Consider the following 23,076-nt stretch of genomic DNA (forward strand, 5'->3'; position numbering starts at 1 on the left):
TGATTTATGGCAGTGGCCTTGCTCCACTGTAATGAAGGATGAAGAAAATGTGGACAATGTTTTACGCTGATTAATGGATGTGACTGGGTTGCAGAGCTGCTGAAAGCAAAACACATTCAGCCTATCTGTCTTTATATTTGTCTGCCTGTGTATTTCATCTGGCATCTCTCTCTGATCATTTTTTTTATGTCATCCTGTCAGACTCTCGATCAATCATTCCATCAATCAGATTAGGCTTCTCGACCCAAGCTGTCAATAGTGAAGTGACTTTTCTGCAGAGACGAGTCACTAGAAGGTTTGACAGAGCACGCCGCAGGGTCTGCCTGCCAGTCACCAGTACTACCAGTGACAGCAGCGCCCCGGGAACGAAAAGTATGACAGATTGGCCTCCCACAGTCTGCTGGCTTATAGGGCGAGGAAGCATGGGGGGCAAAGGGGAAAGACTGGAAAATATTTTAGTGAGCTCAGTGAGACTCCATCCATTCAGCCAAATACGAACTGTGTATGAGGGCTGATTGGATAGAAGAGTGGCCCAAGTATCTGTGATGGCCACATCACAAGGTAGAAGTAATTAAGGAAGAAATTGGAAGTATGTAAAAGAAATGATTTGTGACATAAGGTAGATGTGTGGGAAAGGCAGCACTAGACTGCTGAAGGAATAGAGAGCACACTAAGGCTTGTATCTAGTGAGACCAGCCCAAAAATACACCAGCTTCCCCTGAGGGGGGGCAGATAATCCTGCTTCTGAAGAACAGGGAGGGCTGGGAGCGGGTGCAGCGCAGAGACCCTGTGGAAACTAGAGATCCCACAGAGACAGAGAGAAAAAGAGAGGAAGAGTTGTAAACTAAAATAGAGGACAAGAGATGAGGCAAGATTGTCAGATTACTTGAAATATGCGTGTGTGCATTTGTGTGTGTCAGAGGGACACACACACACACTCGAGCTTAAAGACAAACCCCTTTGGTCAAAGGCAAAGGTCGCCGGTCCGGTGAGGGCAGCAGTCTTGTCAGTATTTCTCACCTTCTCATTTTACAGAACAACATGCATTGTCCCGGCCCCAGGCCTCCACCAGCCCCCTGCGAGGTCTGATGAGTGATCACTCACCCTCCATGGGAGTGTTGCTGTCCGGTCGGTTGGCAAAAACCACATCCACATATTCAAGTTGCATTCTCTGGAGGGAGCCCTTTAAACCTGAAGTTAGAGGAGAGAAGACGTCGAGAAAGACGTACACAGTCAACAGTCAATAGAAATCATGAGCACTAATCATAGTGGTCGGAGTGCTGGAATAGGTGTACATGTGTTAGCAACCATAGTGCAAACACGTCAATAAATGTTTCTAATTTCAAATAGGATGGTTTGACATTTGTAATAAGGACTCAGCATAACCCACTTAAGCCCTGAATATCATCAGTCTACTCATAAATTCCTCGACTAATACCAGTGGACCGAGGAGACTTCTTACAGTATCATTCAGACATGCTAGCAAATAGAAAATCTTGTCCCTTGACACCTTTGGACATGTACATGTTGGCCTGGATCTGCAGAGGAAGAGCGATAATAGCCTTGTGCACGTGACTCCCTCCAATTCTCCTTGCTATTAATTCAACACTGTCATGCAGATAAGCTATAGGAATGACTTCACTATAAAGTCGGATTGACGCCGGCAGCAGAAACATTCATTCTCTTCTTCTTTTGGAGCGGAAAGAGCCGATCAATCATGTGAATTAAATGTTGGTTTCCATCAACCGTTTCTAATGCAATACTTCAAAACGTGCCCAGAAATACACTGTTGGAAACGGCGAATGAGTTGTTGGATGTAATAAAGCTCCATCGAGCTGAGGGGAACTGCAGAGTCACGCAATAATTCTCTGAGGGTTTATCACCTGGAGTGACCCGTTATGTACAAGCGGTCATGTGATCCATTGTTAATATGAATTATTTATTATAACTGAAAAAAGATTTGTGATGGTGCTTTGCTCAGAACAACAGTGAGCCCAATGAGGTACAGAAGTGTCACTTAAAACATGGAATGAGGTAAAACAAAAAATAAGTGGATTCAGGGGGATTTAAAGTCAACATGTTCCCAAAAATGGCAAAATGACAGTTGACCACATGTGACTCAGGGCCCGCCAGCTCAATCTGGCCTTCTACATTTTTTAATCCAGCTCGCATCTGGGTTGTCATATTCTGCCCGGTTAGTAGAGGTCATGGCTACAAGTCGAATTTGCCAGACAACAAAATGCTTCGTTGTTTTTGAAGGAAATGCAGCCTTTGTCCCCTCAAATGCTAATCTGATGTCCCATAAGCAACTGGAAAGTAATGTGCTCTTTCTGACAATTTACTTCAGTAAGTGTTGTTGGACTGAGTGTTCGTTTATGATGAAGAAAAGTTTAATTACTGAGTTCTTAAGGGCTTTACTAAGCTGGAGGACTTCAATAAGATGAAGCAGGTTTTCCTGATAGACCCTTTTCAAGGCAGGCATTTTGACTTGCCGAGCAGAAAAAGCACAGGTGTAATAACATTAATTAAGGCTCTGCTTCATTAAAATGTCCCAGAAAGTCGTGACAGTGAGCATTCATAAAAGCAGGAACTGGACACCTGATTGGAAGTGAGCCATTATTTATGTTAATTACACCTGTCCATCAACATGGACTTACAGAACTTGACAGATGGACTAATGATTGTCATTGTTGTTTCGTGTAAAAAGCCTTTTCATACAGTATGTCAGCAGACTTATTTGCCTAATTTACATTTCATGCTACTGTAAAAAATACTTGTCCCCTTGACACAGTTCACACACTTCTCTCTGACTGAAATGGCCATTAGATTTAATTCACAATGAGAATCTTAAAAGGTCACATAAAGAATTTAAAACCAGATTCAGGATTAATCAGCGTCAAGCTAAGTTCACACAAATGCATCCTGGTAAGAAGGTCTATGTAGAAAAAAGCTCTGCACCTGTGTAATCTTTTATCCTTGTTACATAAATGAACGCACTTTTGACAGGTGGTGGCGGAAGCAAAGAGCTCAAAGCTGAGAGGATGATAAAAACACGAGGGTTCGGAAAAAAAAGCTCGAGCTCATTTTTCCTCTCTCGCTCAGCTTTCGGCGTTTGTCAGAAATGAAACAGCGTATATAGAGGAGAGGATGAGACGGCAGCAAAGTGTTGTGAGCAGATCAGTGCGCATTCACTCCCAGAGAAGACCAGATGAAAGATGAAAAGCGAAAATGGGAGACTGTCACAAAAGAGGACAGCAGAGTAATGGAGAGACAAGGCAAAAGACACCCTTACGCTCTTGAGTGTGTCTAAGTGTGCATGGCAGATTAGTGCCAGAGGCTTCATCATTGCCTGCTAATCCCAGCTGAGAGTTATGCTCTCCCTACCACCGTTCCGACCACTTATTCCCTCCTCTGTCATCTGCACTCCCGCCATCCCAAGAAACACCCATTACATGGATCCTAATCGGAGCCTGCACCGTCATCACGAGCGGTCTGCGCTGTCTTGTGGATTAGCCAGAGTTTACTGGCTGCAGGGGGAGTCTATTTTTGGAACTGAGGGAAGATGTTGAACAACAAAGCTATTCTAAGGGCGTCTGTGATGAATAATGCATTTTTAATTAGGTGTTCTACGAAAGTCTTTGGAAAATGATGAAATAGCCAAGGATTTCCTTTCTGTGAAGAAAATGGAAAACCTGTACCTGTTACCTCATCAGCGTTGATCTCTGCTATTGATCATGAAGTTCTGACACCCCATCAGTGAATGTCAATCAAATGACATTGACTAGCCTGTGGTGGGCTGTACAACTACCAGTAAGGACATTGGTGTCAGCAGATGTTTGACTCAGCCTGATAATTAGCCTGTGATGACATGTGACACACCGGTGAGAGAGAGGGACACTGCACCTTTCTCTCACGGATGCTACCTATCATCCGGGCAGGCTAAGTGGCTTTAGCTAATTGGCAGTTGCACCTTTCTCTCCACTCTCGCCTACTTTTTCAGTCCCTGCCATTTTCCCCCAGTCCTTTTCTAAGTGCATTCCCCTTCTCTTGTTTGGGGGGGAAAGTTGCAGAGGCTGCAGTGAATGTTAATAACGTGCGAGAGAGCTGAGTCACTGCAGGAGGTGCATTGCGCAGTGGACCGGATGGCGAGTTGTTTGGGATCAGTATGAGAAAGGTATGCCATTATGACTGAGCAAGTCTTCAAAAAGAAGGCTAAAAGAAGAGAGGAGAGGAGCGCACGAGGATACTTAAAAGTTTGTCTTAGACTGTGATGTTTCTTAAGAAGACACCTGTAAAGGTATTACAACAGCAGAGACAAAAACATCTGTCGAGGTTTTTATTAACCTTTGGCTAATACAACTTTCAAATTCAGCTGGATACACGCGTTGAGAAAATCAAAGAGCAGAGAGGAGACTTAGATGGAGGTAGAGAGAGGGGGGAGGAAACGAGATAAAAGAGGGAGATTACAGCAGGAGTGCAGCAGGGCTCCGAGTGATGGGGTGACATGAAGGACAAAGCAGAGCAGAGGAAATCGACTTGTTACCTTCAATGATGTGTTTTCTGTTGAGGCCTCTCTCAGTCTCTGCTCTGCAACGGGAGGGAGAGAAGTGCATGTCAAGGGTGTCGACACATGCCAACACTCATGCACACAATTCCCATGAGCTGAAGCATTAAACATGCCAAACAAGAGCCTGCATAACAAACTACCTACAAATCACCGAAGAGAAGCGCACCCACTCGATGCTCCGCAGTGTGCCGGCAGCTATAGAACAAACTGTGCAGTGTGTCTGTGCAGTGGCTAAATGCAGGGCTCACTGTCACTGTCCGTCCTGTTCACCAGTGATCTGACAATGACCTCCAACTTAGTACACCTTTGGTGATATGCAGGTGAAAATATATCTAGGCGGAAACTGTGCAATCGTTTGGTTGAATATATATCTTCAGATGGATCATAACGTGCATTTGCTCAAGTACTGCATTTACATATAAATGAACTTGTACTTCACTTAATTAATTCAATTTTTAACTTGTGTTTAGAGAGAAATATTAGACTTTTAAATTCACTCCATCTATAAATATTACAAATAGTTTTTACATGCTGTTACATGCTGCAAAATTGACACATTGCACGGCATTTTGCTAAAAACAGGCAATATCCGATAGCTGGTCATCAAAGTATAACAGTTTAGACCATTTACAACATAAAAATGGCTCTTTGAGGTGAATGTTTCAGTATGTCCTTTTACTAAAGTACAGTTTTGAATGCAGGACTTTTACTTAATGCAAAAAAGCTGCCTTCATTGATTTTCTGGATACTTGGCTGCAGCGCAACAAGCAATAAACACAACTTAACATCATCTTATTACGGCGAATGTGTTAACAAACAATTCACATCCAGTCAATATGGAACAACATTAGCCTTCATCAGGAGTCATGTTTCTGTCTGCCTGACAAATGCAAGTCGAATATTCGTTCTTCTTTTAGAGCTGTTTTGGTCTCCACCAACACCTGAGGGAAATATCTGGCTGAGTAGCTGCTAAAGGCTCCACTATGCTACTCTCTAGCTACGGCTGTCTGACATGCAGAGCTGAGCATGCAGTGTACGGTGGGTTTATCAGAGCTGCTGTACTGAAAATGGCTGCTGATTCATCTGTGGATGATGCTGATAAGACTGGTGAGAGTCAAAAAACTGAAACAGTCATCAGAACAGTGCAGCTGTGGGTCACACCAACACACCTGCTTACTCTGCCTCAGCGCCTCACCTGTGTTTGCTCAGTCACTTTCAGATTTTTCCTTTTCCTTTTCTCCTTTTTCCTTTCTTTTCTTTCTGCTCCAGTGTTCCTCTGTTTGCACAGTTGCCTGCTATTTGTCTTGTCCTTGCTTCATTTCACACTTTCTCTTTCTGCCTCCCCACTTCCTGCTGTGTTCCAGCCTGCTTAGGGTTCTTATAATGCACTACCAGCACAGAAACATGCTGTCATTTCTCCATATTGTCATGTCTGCTTACCTTTTGTGCAACAGGGTAAGCAACAGCAACGGAGAGTAAAAATATGCTAATATCTAGTGCATGTTGGGTGAAGACAAGCTTGACAGGTGCCCTGGGCACTCTCACAGCTCGCTCAGCAGGGGGTTAAGTAGTTGTTCTCTAAATCCATCCGCTGTGGAGACTGATTTGGTACCTTGACGATAGTCTGAGAGGATGAGCTTAAATTAAATTTACACAATTGCACCCGGGTCCTACTCTACTGATCTACATCCGGAAACCACAAGAAGAAGACAGTGGATGTATTTCAGGAGCTTCTTCTTCCCTGAGTATGAGCCTGAAGACTTTTAGAAACAGAGGCAATGTGACTAATGCAGATTGAGAGCAGATTACTTCAGCTTGACAGGAGAAGCAGATATGACTCTTGGCAGATTGTCAAGAAGGCTGAGGAACAGTATGAAGGGAAGCAAGAGGGGGTGAGAACATGGCCGTGTTGTCAGTTTTGGAGTGTGTCCTCCATATCTGTGTGCCTGTACATTTTCCAAAATGTATGATCTCATGTCACGCTCTGTAGCTGGAGGCGAATGTTTCAATGTGAAGCCTGTTGTTGGTTAGATAGCCCGAACATCTGAGGAGGAAAACACACATGCTGGACACATAATCACACACACACACACACACACACACACACACACACACACACACACACACACACACACACACTTGCAGGCCATACACTCACTTTCCACCCCAGTAGAGCTTTGTGGTGATCACCAGGCTGGATCTCCTGAGGGATGACAGACAGACAGACACATCAAAAGGCCATAAAAAGGGTTTTGAAGTTGTCCCCAAAAATATGTGTGCATCAGCATGCCCATGCCTGAATGTGTGCATGGTTGCATATGTGTGTGCATGCACATGCAAGTGTGTCCATCATACTTTTATTTATAAGTGTCCTCCAGTGAACTTCTATCCTGCAGTGTGACGCAGATGGACTGCACTGTTTTTTAAACACGGAACTTGAATAATAACAGAGGGACTCTTTTCTCTGAACTCTAACAAGATGTTTGAATGATCAATAATTTAAGCAGGATCAGAGTTGAGGTAAAGGCAGGCAGAGAGCTGGCATGAGATGTTCAGAAAGGTGAAACACATCAGTGGCAGTGCATGCAGTATAGATGCATGAAACTGAGATTTTCTGCAGTGCAGATACATACTTGTTTTTTCAATTGTGAACCATAGACATGAGCAAATCTGATATTTTTATGCAATTAATTTCTTCTAGATGGGGAGATTTAAGTGAATTAGCACTTATTTACAAGCTTCCTGGTAAGATAGGTAAGATGGATGCACTTTCTGCACCTGCTGTACAGGTGATGTACAGCTTCACAGAGATGCTAACCTGGCTGTGACTTTTTTCTCAAATTTGCAGCTTTTTCTTCTGAAATGCTGCATACTTTTACCTCATTTGGTTGTAAAAACCTTCAAATGAGGCAAAACCTAACCTTCACAACTCTTGTCCAGACTAAGGCTGCAACGTGTGATGAGGGGTCATAAGTGATTTCATTAACTTAATTTTAAATTAGGAGCTGAAGAGGTTGGGGACAATGTTGTGCCAACAGTTTCCTAAAGGCCCTTTCCAACACCACGTTGCCCACATGCACAAAGCGATAAAGAAATGGATTTCTGGGAGGAGGAAGTTGACAGACTTGTAGATCGCCCTGACCTCGGCTTTGTCTAACACTTTTGGGATAAATTGGAACACCAACTGGGAGCCAGAGCTTATCACCCAACATCAGTGCCTGACCCCAGTAGTGCTCTTGTAGTGAAAAAGAAGTAAATCCCTGCAGCCCTCCCAGAATAGTGGAAAGATGCTAACATATGGGTACACATTTTGTTTACTTGTACACATATGGCCATGTAGCCTAGTGTACACGCATATCCACAATCTAAAACCTATTCATGCAACACATTTAGAATCCAACTGTACTTTACCTCCAGCACTTTTTCTTGATGATGTTTCCTAGGATTATCTCAGCTCTGTAAAGAAAGAAATACACAAGGAGATGATGAGATTATATCTCAGGTTGCCAATTCTCTCAGAGCATGCGAGTGGGACTGTTATCTGGCTCACATCTACAGCATGAATATCTAATTAAAAATCAGAAGGAGCACAAGATAAATGATAAATGCCTCTTGCATTGTATGCCTGAATTTCACCAGCAACCTTGAAATTAATATTCATCCCCATACAGCTACAACGTGGCCTACATTATTCACTGAGACAATGTCCAGGTCTATAAAGTTAGATAGAGCTGTGAACATTATGGGGAGCCTCTAGTGATGAATAAGATTATGTAAATCACTGTGGAGTCATGGCTACCTTTCATTTTTGGCCTCCTCAGGTGAATAATTCCTAGTATGGGCCTTAACCTTGTTAACATCTAGTGTCCTATGGGTAAAACAGCTGACAAGAGCAGAAAAGTGCTTTATGGATGTGCAATAGACGACAAATTGGGGACATCACTCACTTCCCCCCGGAGTAGACTTCAGCTGTGTCGAACAGGTTGACCCCGCTCTCATAGGCGATAGTCATCAACTGCTCTGCCACCTGACACAGACAAGAAAAAGTTCCCCCTTGTGGACTTCATTGCTGTATAATACACGACTATAAATGTTAGCCAAATTACACTTCAAAAAGAAAAGGCTGGGGAATTCCCCGAAGGAGCTCAAGGAGAGTAAATCTGTTTGCTGCTGAGATACACACCACCAGGAAAATTGTACAGGCTGCTTGTTGACTGAGGTTGTTTACTGCTCAATATATTTCCCAGACTATATTGACCTAGTTCCTGGGCCTGCAGTTTATTTAGAGCCGTACATGGGAATGCCAACTTTGTCATTATGACTTTCTCTTTTTATACTCGGCTCCTGTTTTGTTCTGCTGAGTTTGTTTGTGTCTCTGTGTGTCAGTTAGTCCCAGTGGTCATCAGGCATTGATGGGCTGTCCCCAATTCCATGCTTTTTCCTCTTCAAGGTCAGATCGAGGCACTGGAATAGGTCTTCCACTTACAGTAATAACTTGTGACGGGGGGGATAAGACCTGACCACTTGGCCTTAGCAGAGCCAACAGGGACTTAACAGCCTGCTGTGATATTGGGAAATTGATACCAGACTCATTATTGTGGTCTCCTCACACTCACACCATTTTACATCCAGTTACACTAAATGTCTCCCATGGGGGCTACAAATTGGGTGTTGTAAACTGCCACAAATGCTCACTAGTTGTATTTGCGGGCTCAAAAATAATGAAAGCCAGCTTTTACTCGTGAGCTGGGATGGCTGAACGATGGATTTGACATCGTGTCTTACCTCATCAGAGATCTGACCTCCAAATGTTACCCATGTGCCTGTTGAAGGAAACGTCAATGTCAAAGTTCTGGCACAAACAAAGAACACACAGGACCTTTTGCATGTAAAACCACGTGAGCAAGTTATTTTAGTCGTACGTTAATTGTTACTTTGACATTTTGCGTGGATACATGACAAACACCCCAGTACAAAAGGCATCACAGTCAAATGTCAGGGTTGAGTGTTGACAGGAAAGAGAAGCACTGCAGTGAGTTATTGTTTTTAAACCTACGTGTGCATTTTTATGTGATTATGACATGCTTTTGTACATAGAAAAGTAGACAATACAAGAAAGAATTGGTTCAGTGTTGACAAACACTGCTTTCTGTCATGGCATTGTTTTAGACATTACCACTGTGGGCGCCAGCGTTGGAACTTCTTAAATTCTACACAGCTTTAGGAGTTTTGTGTTTAGTCCTTTAGGGATTCTTGCATGTGCGTATATTATTTTTGTGTTTCTGTGAGTAAATGAGTGTTAGCAGAACCATCATACTGCTGAGGCCTTTATCACAATCATTTGTCATGCACTGCCATTTGTCAATGACTGGCACTAAAATAGGCTTTAACAGTAATAGCATCTTTGAAGCTGTCAATAAACATTCATATATCAAGTGCCAAAATATTTCTCAGACACACACACACACACACACACACACACACACACACACACTTCACTTTAATACACAAATGAAGCTATATTAACTGTGCATACACAGACATACATCACAGGATAATTAATAATTAATTTCTACATTCTCTCAAATGTATAGATTCATATACAAATGTCTGAACACAAAATGTGAAGACTCATAATCATTCATCTACAGCTCTCATGACCCTCTTTTTGTCTGTTATTTACTCTGCTCCAATGTAAAGATCAAACTATATGCTGATGATACAATGCAAAAATGTACTAGTTTCTAGTGGATGTTAAACAGGTCGAAATTAGCCTTTCAGGCTCACTCATTTAAAGGCAAAATGAATATGTACAATAATGTACAATATTCCTGCATATGTATAAACTGCAGAGCCTACAGCCTCTGTCGTCCCTTCAAACAGCATAGGCCGATCACAGTTATTGTTAGAATTTTTATTTTCTAGTTCAAGTTTCTGTTTTAATCTTCATTTCTTCATTTTCCTTTCAACATTTTTAAACTCAGTTTCAGGGGAAGCATGTTGTAGCCTGTGGATTAACCTTTGTTGTCCTCATTCTCTCCTTCTAGCCTCAAGCGGGTTGGTGCACACAGACAGACAGCACCTGTCATCTGTCAAAAGCTAAAAGAGTCTTGATAAGTAATAGCAGTATTGAAGCTATCAATAAACACCCCTGTATCAAGCGTCAGATTTAGTCTCAGGTCATGTGAGGTCCTCTTACTGTTGCCACACACAAGTGAAAACACACGACAGACTGCCACGATGCACTGAATTATTATACTTTAAATAGAAAGAAGCAGTTGCAGCCTCTGTTCTTCCTCCAGTCTGCTTAGGCTGAACAAGCTTTTGTTAGAACTTTCACATTTCCCTGCCAATCTTCTGTTTCCTGATCCTGGCACATACTGCTTATTGCTGTCTCCCACTGATAAGAAATAATGCAGAAGCTGGTGTTGAATCTGGAGCCAACTGCACCCAAAGCAGGAGCGGATTGGTGTTTTGATGAGTTTTCTAGTTGGCAAATGTCAATTAAAATATATTTTCTTTTAAGTTATCTTGATTATTATCATCTGTTACACAGTTTGAAAGGACGAGTTTGACATTTGGGGAAATATCTAATTTTCTTGGGATTTTTCTTGCCAAGAATTTAATGAGAAGATTGGCATGACTCTCATGGCTTCAGAGTTAATTGGTAGCTCGAACCAGCAGCTGGTTAGCTTAGCATGAAGACTGGAAATGACTCACTCTGTTTAACAAAATTCACCTACCAGCACCTCTGAAGCTCACTAATTAACATGCTGTGCTGCATTTGTGTAATACAAACATAGAGGTGTAAAAATGTGCCTCGAGTTAGCTTCTAGGAAGTAACTGCACCCAGCAAAGAAACAACACACAAGCCCATTTTTACACTTTGGTTTTTGTACAGATTAAACAAATGAAAAGCATGTTAATTGGAGGGCTTTAGAGGTGCTGGTAGGTGGATATTGTTACCTTTGAACAGAATCAGGCTGTTTCCCCCGTTTCCTGTCTTTGTGCTAAGCTATGCGAACTGACTGCTCGCAGCAGCTCCTTACTTAGCGCACAAAAGTACTGTATGAGTGTTCTCAATCTTCTTAAGAAGTCTCAAGAAAGCAGATAAGCATATTTCGTGAAACTAATGGTGAAATATGCCTTTAAAGCTTGATTATGAAACCCACATAGAGTCACATGCTAAAGTGGTTTGGTGTGATCCCTACAGTCAAAGTCTCATTTTCTTTTCCCTCCTCTACTGAAAACCAGTACAAGGAGGAATCAATGTTTTGCTAAAGGGCACAACTGCACGGCTGAGGTTTGCCAATAATGAGGCTCGAAACTAATTCCTTTAAATTGAAGAATGGTTCCCTCTTCACTATTCCTCGCTGCTGCTGAATGGGTTGTGGCTGAATCTTAAAAAAAATCACTACAGATATGATTAACTAACTCTTTCATAGGTTTTCCATCATTAGCTGTGCTTGTGCAGGGCCTGGGCAGCACTGCATCATTCCTTTGCTTTTTCAAATTATTTTGTCTTCGAATACACACCCCCTATAAATGACTTGGTGCATGCAATACATACACGCATGCACATATAAAGATATGGCAAACACACACACACACACACACACACACACACACACACAAAACACACAAGAGATTTACTAAATGAATTAGTTCTATCAAGATGAATGAGAGTGTTTACGCTCTGGTGTGCATTGGATATGTGTGATAATTGAGCAACTTGTTTGCTGAAGCCAGTGCTATCGATTAAATATTAACAGGGAAAAAATTAACACTCTGCAAACAGCTCTGTGCCGTCTCTCATGACTCTCCATACGTGTGAAATATGCACGAGGTTTAGAATAGGGTGAAATGATATAATGACATTGTTATCCCCTTCTGTGTGGCTCTTGCAGGCTCCACATGCACACACAGATGAGTTGAGTTTGCACTTGGATGCTTATGAAATCATTAGACATTTGCCTCTCATGCTAATTAAATGTACTCACCAAGCCCCAGACAGGAGACACGCAACCCAGATTTCCCCAGGTTCCTATGAGGAAAAACAGAATATGATTAACAAAAGCAGTGTTGTTTAGGCTCAAGATGTCATCAGTCAAAAGTGATTGCAATTAGAAAGACAAAATCTATGTTGTTTTCACATCAGAACTTGAGAGCTTTCAACAAAATGAACACGGAGGCGCTTACGATATAGGCAAAACAACAAACAACAATGGCTGGTAGCTTCTCATGTTTGATCAAGAGGAGAATCGCTGAATGTGAGGGTCACCTTCATCACACCTGCAGTCATGAATCAGAATTGAGATATTATGGAGGGGTGGGTGGTTGATTTATTCCACTAATATAGATCCCAGATTTTCTGGGAGGAGAAGGTCCTCTCAGGACCCTGAAAAATAACTGACTCATAACCGAATAAATCCAATCACTGTTTGTACTGCAGCAGTGGGAAGTTTGGTGCACTACTTTTTTCAAGTGTTGCCCCCTGTCATTCCTCACTCAATTACCTCTGCACTTCAGTCCTCTGGCTTTTTATTGTTATTGTCTTCCCCACAAATGCAGACAACCATGCTAACTCTAAAGCACAGAGGTTGTATCACATCAGCATTTCTCAAGATAGCTCCTCACACATGCACTCTGTCTCTGCTTCCTTAATGCATCCCTCTACCTATTAACAGAGCAACAGTGCACCTCCTGATATATGTCGTCTTGATAACAGTTCATTTACATCCAGCTGATCTGCGGCAATGTAATACAGCACTTTCAACTCTCATTAACACCATGGAAGATAAACTAAGACATCAGAGTTCTTGCCACCCGTGACTCAGAGTCCCAGCCCTCCACTTCACATCTAGTTTTACAATCTGTGCCACATCAAGTCCAGCTGAGAGGCAAACTCAGAGAGCAGATTGTTCTCCCCACAGCCGCCACAGGTGTCTGCTGCAGTGTGATGTATGACTGTAGGTGAAAGAGATCTGTGACAAGGGGGTCGAAAGCCCTTCCAAAGGCAGCCACGGCCATCTGATAGAAGAGATGATTTGGAGCAAACGCTGTGAAATTGAGACATATTCGTTTTACACAAGTGTCAGGGCCACATGCACACGCAAAGCCACTGTCACAAGCAACACACTTCATCTCGAGAGGACAACATGTCCAAATCCGTATTTCTTGACACAGAAACAACCTCAAATTATGGTCTGGGGGATTGTGCTTTCTGCTTGGTTTTGCAGACATTTACTCAGTCAGGCTGTACGAAAATGCCAGCCGCCGTTTTCTCGTGCCTGACAACTAATGGCCTTTGCCTCGTCAAGATGAAGGCAGACTAATCCGAGCCCGTGCTATCTAACCGTGCCTTCAGCCAATTCAATTAGATGTTCAACATGGGGAAGCATCAGTCATCAAGTCTGCGGTTCAGCCAAGCCGCCAAGATAAAGGAGGAAAACATATAAATGAAAGCGTTTACATACAAATGCTTTCAGCGATTCGATACGTTTATGGATTCTTTGATGGATTGTGTAATTAAGGCACTGATAATAACATGACGGGAGAAAACTAGGAGACAGATCTCTCTGCAGTCGCAAACCGTGGGATGCGCTCTTGTGTCTGATATGGTGGAGGAGTTTGGATATTGTATCCTCCGTCTCTCTGATGTATTATAGAGTGGGAGCTCTGATCCATGAAAGTGTGGGGGAAGGGCTGTATGCTGTAGGTTTGAAGTCGGATACTGACTGAATTTGTGTGTGCTTGGTCAGGGGTTATTGAGGACAACCCGCGTTGATGATGAGGACCGCTCCCTGCCGTGTAGCTGCGTTTATTGCAAGTCACTCCGGGTAAAGCATCTGCTTAATGCCTATAATTGTTCTAAATTGTACATATGGCTCGGGCCTTCATTGATGCTGCTTTCACGTTTACACAGCTCATTCATGCACACGATCTCCACAATAAACAAGCTTGCAGGCACGTTTCATTTCCAAATAAAGCTGGCTGTCCCTGGAAAAGTGCTAACTGTGTTTTTGGAGATCCTCCACAAGCTAAATTTGCAGTGTTTGTGCTTTAAATTCATACGGGCTGTCTTAATGATGGGAGAAAAACAAAGCTGACGTTCAGCAGGCGGAGATGCCGCCTCGCTGCTGTATTCTTGTCCCCAGTGTTTTTCTGGGGAGTCAGGAAGCGGCAGCATCGGCCGTACCTGATTATTAACCACACAGCCTATGAAAGTGCATTAATAGATCTGTCCAGATCTCGGAAGTGGGTGCCAGCAGAGGTATGTTGCAAAAGAAGCTAATGATTTGGGGGATTATAGCGTGTCATTTGCAACAAAGGAAAGAAAATGAATAACTTTGTCTATAAGAGATAATGTGTGTGTAGAAAAGTAGAGCTGCTCGGATGCAGAGGCACAAGTTCTTTATATATTTATATTGTAAATGGTAAAATAAACACACCAAGGAAAGGACAAACTTGCACACAAACAACTTCGCAAGCCAGTTAGTGTGCCTCGGTCCCTCATGCTTGGATGGTGCCCAAAAGAAGCCTTGAAGTAAAATGACAAATGAGTCATTTGAAGACGCCCCCTCACACAAACCTGTCACCACTTATGAACATCCTGCAAGCTGCTGCTGCATGTATCCCATTCTATTCTTGGTGGATCCCCATTTCAAATAAAAGTATCAAATGAACATCTGGCTGATTTATTGTGCTTAAATCTTCGGAGGAATGGCCGCTTATTGTGGGAGTTTTGTTTTCTTGGAAAGCACATGTCGAGTTCTGTAGTCACACAAGGGAATTTCTTATGAGTTATTTCCTGATACTGGATTGTTCAAATCAATATTTGTCAGCTAACACTTCTGTCAAGGTTGTGAGTAAACAGATAAAACTCCTCACACACTGGGGATTAATGTAGACTAAGCAAACCCACACAAGCCAACCTTCATGGGCGGAGGGATTAGACAACACCCACCTCCTCGCTTCACAGCGCTCTCCTGATATCAACCATAATGTTGTTATCAAAATAATTCAGTGCAGGGGGAGAAAGGTGGGTCAAATTATAAATATATCAAAGCCAGGGCCTGCGCGGGTGGGAAGAAAGGAAGGAAGTTAAATCAAGCACTTCGAGGGGAGAAAAATGAATAGATTAAGAAGGAAAGGAGCTGCAGTGGGGAGAAAAAAAACCATGATGAAGCCTACTGGCCTCATGGCCGAGTCTTCATCAGTGACAGAAGAAGAGAAAAGAATGGAGAAGAGAAGGAGAAAGAGTACGTTAAAGAAAGAAAGAAAAAGAGAAACCAAGAGACACTGGCAGCAGACTGATGCTTGCAGAGTTGCAAGTCCAAGCCCCAAGTCTAAGCAGATCAAATGCCCTCTACAGATAAAGCATTCTATATGACACAGAATGGGAAATAGGAAATGACAGCCAGCTCGCTACAGGGCCCCGCACAATGTGCATGTTTGCATGGTGTGCCCGTGTGTGTGTGTGTGTGAGAATGTGTGTGCAAAAAAGAGCCGGAGTCTGGACCCAACTTCCTGCTTCATTTTTCCACAGGGTTGAAGTCCACAGTTTCCACTATTTTGTTTTTGATGCAGTATACCCAGACCCGCACAAGCACTCTGTTACATAGACACAAGGTTATGTTCATCGCGTGGCTGAAGGCTATTCAGGCCATCTATTTTTCCAAACCATGATTTAAACATTGTACGAGAAAAACTAAGTGACTGATGGGAAGAGAATCTCACGCAGTATTTTAAGCAGGGACACATGATTGAAGCTAGTGGCCTGTGGGTTGATCCTGTATTGGAAAACATGTGGGCAGATCTGAAGTGGTTGATTCAGAACGATTTCAGAGAGAGCTTAGCGATGTGGGAAAAAAAGTCATATCATGAGAACTGGAAAACCTTTACTTAATTGATAGAAAGTATGTCACAGTGTCTTTTCAGGTGTACTTCTGTTCTCTAGTATGCACTGAAATGAAGAAGGAATTTTACAATGCCTTATTTTGATTATTCTGGTGGAAATCAGGTGGTTTGATAACAATATTAGAAAATAAATGCTGAATATTGATTAAGTATCATGCAAAGCCCCTTTTTGATGCAAAAAAGAGGCTTTTGGCTGGCCTCACAGTATCAATTTGTGTTTGCGGTGACATTTGACAAACCTATAATAATAATAAAGAGGGGTGAGGACAGCTCAGATAGATTTCATGGCAAAGCCTATCTGATTATATGATGTTCTACCTTGTTCAGCCCAGTCAACAAGCATGTTTTTTGCAATTTACAGTCATTTTATTCTATTAGTATTTCTCTAATACACAGCGGTGTTTTCTTTCGATTTTATCACTTCCAATTACCTTCGTGATTACAGTCTGTTTACAGAGACTTGAGGAAAAGACAAAATTCCATTTGCAAGGCAACACTATTATAAACCCATTATGCTTACAGAAAACCATTTAAGTTGTGACCTTTAATTAAAATGCAAAAGTCCATGCAAACGCTCCGGCTATTTAACTGAGAGATTGGGCAGTTTTTATCCTTGGGGGCTTGTTTGGTCTTTAGGCAGAGTGGAGCTTCATTCTACAGGGCTCCTGTTGTGCAACACCCTGGCTCATATTATTAGAACAACACATCACAGCCGAACACATCGCTGCAGTAAATGATGTTGGAGCACAAAATGTTTCTTATTGAAGGATGATGAGGACTTCTGATGCATGATGACAGAAATCCAAAACAGCAACTCGGAGATTTGAATGCGCACTGTCAAACACTGCGTCTCTGAGCAAAGGCAGCATGATGAGCTCTAGTCATGCAAACACACATGCATGTATGCACACACACACAGAGGCACCTGCACACGCGCACACATGCTCACTACGGTTCACTACTAAAACACAAACACACAGAGAGCAGCAAGCGAGCAACTTATGATTTATGGTGCATCTTGACAAGTGCCACAGCAGCAGAATATGAGTAATCCTATCACCATAAGTCCACACAATAACTGTTAAAAACTGCAGCCGTCTGTGTAATCTTCAATCACAGGAGCCTCCATACACCTCTGAAACCCACTGAATGAAGTGAAGTGAATAAAAATGCAGATTTCTTGCTGACTTCATGCTAAATATGTAAAAAGAGTCTGCAGTGTATTCACCGCCAACTGTTGTAATCAAAGTGTCCTTAAACCGAGCTTATCAAACATACAGTCACAACAAAATGCTTTCCATTTGGCGATGACATACTGCATGTCATCAATAATTTTTAATTTTCAGACTCTTGAGATCTAGAAATCCATCTTCTGCACCCAGTCACTTTGGTGAATCAGGAGAAATGATAGTGTTAAGTGAAAGTCATTACACTGGTATTTTTGCTTTGCAGTCTGATAGCCCATTGGTTTATTAAATTGAGGGACTCAAAAGAGGAGAAGATTTTTAATTAAAAGGATCAAGCTAGAGGCGCAGCGGAGTCATCCATGAATGCCAGAATGACATTCACTCTGGGGGCTGCTTCACACAAACAAATGGGAAAGGAACTCTCACACTTTCCTCCACAACTTTCATTCAGCTCAGCTGTATCAAAGTGTGGAGTGCTGCACCTCTGAAATGAACCACACTCTCTGCCCCTTCCGTGTGCACAGAGAAACACTTAATATGGCAGCATTATACATTCCTCACACTGTCGCCACACAGATGTACACACAGCAGAGTGCCTCTCTCTCTGCTGGCCGCTGATAAGCCTGCATCTGAAGGAACCAACAGAAGGGATTTTTTGCATGCCCATCTGCAGCGGAGCTCTGAACTAACCAAGCGCAATCTTTCTCCAACCTCCTGTACTGTCAAAAGGCCTTCTGCTGCCTAATGACCATTATGAACTTCGATCCAGGCGACCGGGGGCTCCCTACCAGGAACCAGGAACAATGTGCACAATTTGTGGAGCCGACAACAACAGCTTGTTTTGTTATATCACATATTTTTTTGCCAGTGTGCATGCTTGTTTGTGGGTTTGTGTGCTATTTTAAGGTCAAACAGCCGTGGAAGGTTGCAACCAGGGGACACCACAAGTAGAGCTATACTATATTTGGATCACCATGACAACCAAAATGCTGTGGATGGAGATATTATTATGTTATTCTCGCTCGCTCACTCTGCATCTTCCACTTGCTACGCCCTCAGATGTTCCCAATGTGGAGCTTCCACGCCACACACATCCAACGTACACGCATGCACTCATGTATGTGATGCAGTGTGCCAATGCGTACGCCCACAAACACACACATGCTGCCGTCTTTGTGAAGAAGTGCTTTCATTTGTTGGCGCGCACAGAAAACTTCAAATACATTGCCACGTCGCAAGCTTTGCTTCACCTCAAGAGAAAACATTTGCGTGTCAGATGGCGCCAAAAGCAATATGAGTATCGACTTTAACCCAACACCTCAGAGTCGGAGGTTTGGAAAATGAGGAAGAGAGATGCAGCATGTGAAAGGGAGAGGAACAGGAAGCATCAGACGGAACAGGAAGCAGAAATTGGATGTGACAGATGAGATTTTCCATCCAATATTTGCCTCTCTTTGGTGAAAATAGGGGATTTGCTGACAGCTCAGAGGAAGCTTTACAGCTGATATCTTCCACCTGTTTTTAGAGGGAGCTACAAGGATGAGCAAATCCTCATGTTGCGAACCAAAATAAACACAGACACGTTTAAGAAGCCGCGCACTTCACATCACTCCTGCATCAGCGCCGCAGCGCTTCTGTATCAATTCCTCACTGAAGAAAAAGGAAGCCAAAGTGGAAGAAGCGCAGTAAAATGTGCTGCTTTGTTGAATCTGCTACTTTTAAAAAAATAAGACGTTGAAATGATCAGTTTCAAAATCAATCTTCCCAGTTAATGGAAAAAAAAAACCAAAAAACTTTTGTAAACGCTGAACCGGGTAACACAATGGAGTCACCAGGCTTGTTTGGTGCCGGGAACAGATTGAAGTTGGCCATTTCAATGTTGTTATGGAAACGAGATGAGATTGTGTGACAAGCAGACACTTTTCACATTTAGCAGCTCTGCATCCAATCTGTCGAGATCTCGCTAATTGCCTCCTCTTTGTGAACTGACCCGCGTGCCCCAATTCTCTCTTTCGCTCCATCTCTGATTCTGTCTTTTTTTGTTCTTGCTCTGTTCTTCCTGATTCCGTCCCCTCCCATCATCCCCTGTTTCTCCATGTGCCTCTCTTGATTCTGACACGGCAAGCGATGATGTCACCCTCTCCAGTGTTAACAGTGTGAGGTGAAAGCTACTATTTTGCTCCTGTGGTCTGGGTTAAGAGCCCACTCGCTGAGATAAGAGAGCATTGTTTACTTGGCCCAGCCTTGTTACAACTTCCCACACGGACACACATGGAGAGCTCTACTGCACAGCTCTGCTTGGCTTTACTGTCACACTCTCCAGAACATACAGTATGGTCGCGGCCAGTTATTGAGAACTGTACGCGGCTCGGTCGGAGTCTCAGACTGATGTTTGTGGTATTGAGCGAGATCACGAACGACCTTAAATACCAAACCCAGCTTCAAGCAGCGGGGTGTTGTGCTGTAGATGCACACAGGATAGTGAGTGATTTATTTTGCTTTCTGCAGTGCATTCCACCGTAATGACAGTGACATATTTCATTGGTTTTCATTTATTTTAATGCTTATTTCAATTTCTCATCTCGTCTTGCAAATTGTTTCTTGTCACTAAAAAAATCAGCGTTTCGTTTTCCCATCTTGTACCTTATGGTATGCATACTGTACTGCAGCACCACCTGTGTTCCCACCGCTCTTTATAACCTGATTTTGTCAGTACAGCTGGCACAGATGTTCAGCACCACTTTTTCAGTCGGCGTCACTGTCAGAATCTCAAATTTGTATTTTTTAGTTATTTGTACATGTGGATGGGACTGCATCAGACCATGTGGTGTGATTTGTATGGTGATTATGGTTCATTTTATAATCTTATTTTCATGATGTTAGCATGGTAATACCACGAAGACAGGTATTTTCTATGCATGTGTTGGTTATTTCATTATGTCCATCGTGAGCACCAGGTGTAATCCATCTGTTTCCACTATTTCAGCCATGATAGAGGTTTTAAACCAATTATGCCAGGCTTAAAAAAAAAAAAAGCTCACAAGTGATTAAATTCAGATGTTTATATCTGAATTTCAGAGTACTCCAAAAAAACCTAAATTGTCCCAGTTCCTAGTTTGCTACACTGACTCTATTGATCGTGGAAAAATTATATAGAGTTGCCAGTAAATTTGCATCTTGGAAAAATGTCTGTATTGTATCTTGACAGAAACACACACCCACCCCATCCCACTCATCACCTGTCACTGCTCATATATCATCTTTGTCTCCATCAGGGCTCTTTTAATTTATGTAATCTTTCTTCTCTCTTTCTCTCACATTATGCCATTCACATTCATTCATTTTCTTTCCCTCACATTCAGACTTGTGGCAGGTTTTCACAGCATACAGAAGAGAGAAAAGTAAACTAACTAAACACACCTCCTCCTTCTTCCTCACTTTCCTTTCTCATACAGTCTCCACCATCAGTCTACGTACCGGTACTTCATGCCGGTGAGCTTGGCGGTGGACTCCTTGAGGTTGTGGTGGTAACGGTGGGTGAAGGAGCCCAGGCTGCGAGCTATCAGGGCCACGGTGCGAAAGCGGGCGCGGGCCTGGCTGGCTGTGTTGGGGCTGGTGGCGTTCTGCTTGCTGTGCTCACCGTTACGCGGGGCCTTCAGCCCGTGGTCCGTACATGCAAAGGACACCTGCATGGCTGTGGGCAAAGGCCACTAGAGCTGCTCCAAGACAACCAAGGCTTTGTTTGTGTCCTTAAAGTACTAAACAGTCTTTTTTTCTATCCGTGGAACTTAGATTTTTTCCTTGTTCTTGTGTGAAGTTGAAAGTCAGTGGTCCGGGCCAGTTCTGCCTTGTGCTGCTGAATCTCATATGGAAATCACAGGCAGGAATGATGGGAGCATGAGACCGTTCAGTTTCTTTCGGGAGAAGAATCTCAAGCTGATGGTGCATCAAGATCTGACATAGCAGCGGTGCAATCCCAGTCAGTGTGTGAGGAGCCGAGACGGGGATCCTGTGCCAGTCTGACACCACCTGAAAATGTGAGAGAGTATGGAGATGGAGGGAGAAGGATGAAGGAGAAGAGGTACTGAATGAGTCGCTGAAAGAGTCGCCAACTGAGAAGACCACTTAAGAGCGTGTGATGTTGCAGGAGGTTAGAGGGGTGAGGGTTAAAGGTCTGAGGAGAAGAGCAAAATGTCCTGCTGAACCAGAAAGAAGTCTTTTGCACACATCTCTGAGCTACTTCGAGGTGGTAATATAAGAGCAATCCTGCCCTAGTTTTTCTCATCTTTCTATCTCATTTTTCTTTTTCTGTGTGTCCTGTTTCATCTTCCTCACCTCACCCTATATAAAGTGTTGAGCATTTTTCCACTTGCAGCTCTAATTTGGTCTCTTGCTTGCTTCTGATTAGCCCATTACTGTTTACAAAGTCTACCTCTAATGCCTCTTTTAATGCATTTCTCTTTGGGGTGTCTGTGAGGCTTTGTCAGGCAGCCAGGAGTTGTGGGTGTCTGGGGAGTCTTTCTCGCCCTCCAAACGCAGCTAAGCCTTTTAGCCGAACACCTGGAGTGAGGAGAGTAACACTGCACCACCACACTGTGCTTTCAACACTGTACACACATTCACACACATAATCAGACACCTTCTCAATCCCATCACAAGTCTTAAAATAAGGACATGTTTTCACAGAAAAGCAAACACTTGCAAATGAATGCAGCGCACTCACAGATCTTCTCTGACAAACAGCTGCATTTGCTTCCACTTTCAACACACACACACACAACCAAATCTTACTGATACAAGTGTTCTTACACACGGCAAGTTGCCAGCGTTCTCTGAGAAACAAGGATGAAGCAGGATGAGATTCTTGATTGATGTGTGCCCTCCTGCAACTTTGAGAGGAATCAAGCGGTGCTACACAGCAAACAGAGGTCCCGCAAAGATCCGCATCCCAACAGAAGCGGCAACTGTAGCAGCAGCGTCTCCAGCAGCTGTCCTCAGATCCAGCAAACAGCCCTGTCCCGTTTCCAAAGTCCTCGAGCACAGCAACACAGCTTTTATGGTCCCCGGCTTTGCAGCAAGAATGCTCTGTTTGATAAAGGGACCCTGGAATGGTAACGGACAAGCAGAGAGGAGGAGGAGGAGAAAGGAGGATGCATGGTACCTCACTTCAGGGAGAAGAGGACAGATGCAGTGAGGAGGCGAAGAGCAGCGTGTGTTGAGCGCAGAGAGAGTGAGCCAGGCGCTGAATGAGGGAGAAAGACAGTGTGTATAGGCTACTGGCTCTGACTGACTGGCTGAAAGAACTGCAGTGTTTTTCACTATGGCGCCACACACTCAGAGAGAGAGAGAGAGAGAGAGAGAGGGGAAGAGATGTATTTTGAATGGAAGTCAAGGGAGCTGGGT

At 43.2% G+C, this 23,076-nt stretch overlaps 1 protein-coding gene across 1 annotated transcript in view; it reads right to left on the reverse strand.

The window, feature by feature from the left end:
- Positions 1 to 22,978, reverse strand: part of kcnab1b (potassium voltage-gated channel subfamily A regulatory beta subunit 1b) — a 30,293-nt gene extending 7,315 nt beyond the window's left edge. Inside the window, exons 1-9 of the mRNA XM_076745154.1 lie at positions 22,483 to 22,978; positions 21,151 to 21,702; positions 12,568 to 12,611; positions 9,353 to 9,390; positions 8,515 to 8,594; positions 7,979 to 8,023; positions 6,726 to 6,770; positions 4,544 to 4,587; positions 1,105 to 1,191 (exon numbers count right to left, since the gene is read on the reverse strand). Coding sequence (XP_076601269.1) covers positions 1,105 to 1,191; positions 4,544 to 4,587; positions 6,726 to 6,770; positions 7,979 to 8,023; positions 8,515 to 8,594; positions 9,353 to 9,390; positions 12,568 to 12,611; positions 21,151 to 21,365 — 598 coding nt within the window. The 5' untranslated portion in view covers positions 21,366 to 21,702; positions 22,483 to 22,978. The remainder of the gene's footprint in view (positions 1 to 1,104; positions 1,192 to 4,543; positions 4,588 to 6,725; positions 6,771 to 7,978; positions 8,024 to 8,514; positions 8,595 to 9,352; positions 9,391 to 12,567; positions 12,612 to 21,150; positions 21,703 to 22,482) is intronic.
- Positions 22,979 to 23,076: the final 98 nt, after the last annotated feature.

The sequence above is a fragment of the Chaetodon auriga genome, chromosome 12, assembly GCF_051107435.1.
Source record: "Chaetodon auriga isolate fChaAug3 chromosome 12, fChaAug3.hap1, whole genome shotgun sequence".
Lineage (NCBI taxonomy): Eukaryota > Metazoa > Chordata > Actinopteri > Chaetodontiformes > Chaetodontidae > Chaetodon > Chaetodon auriga.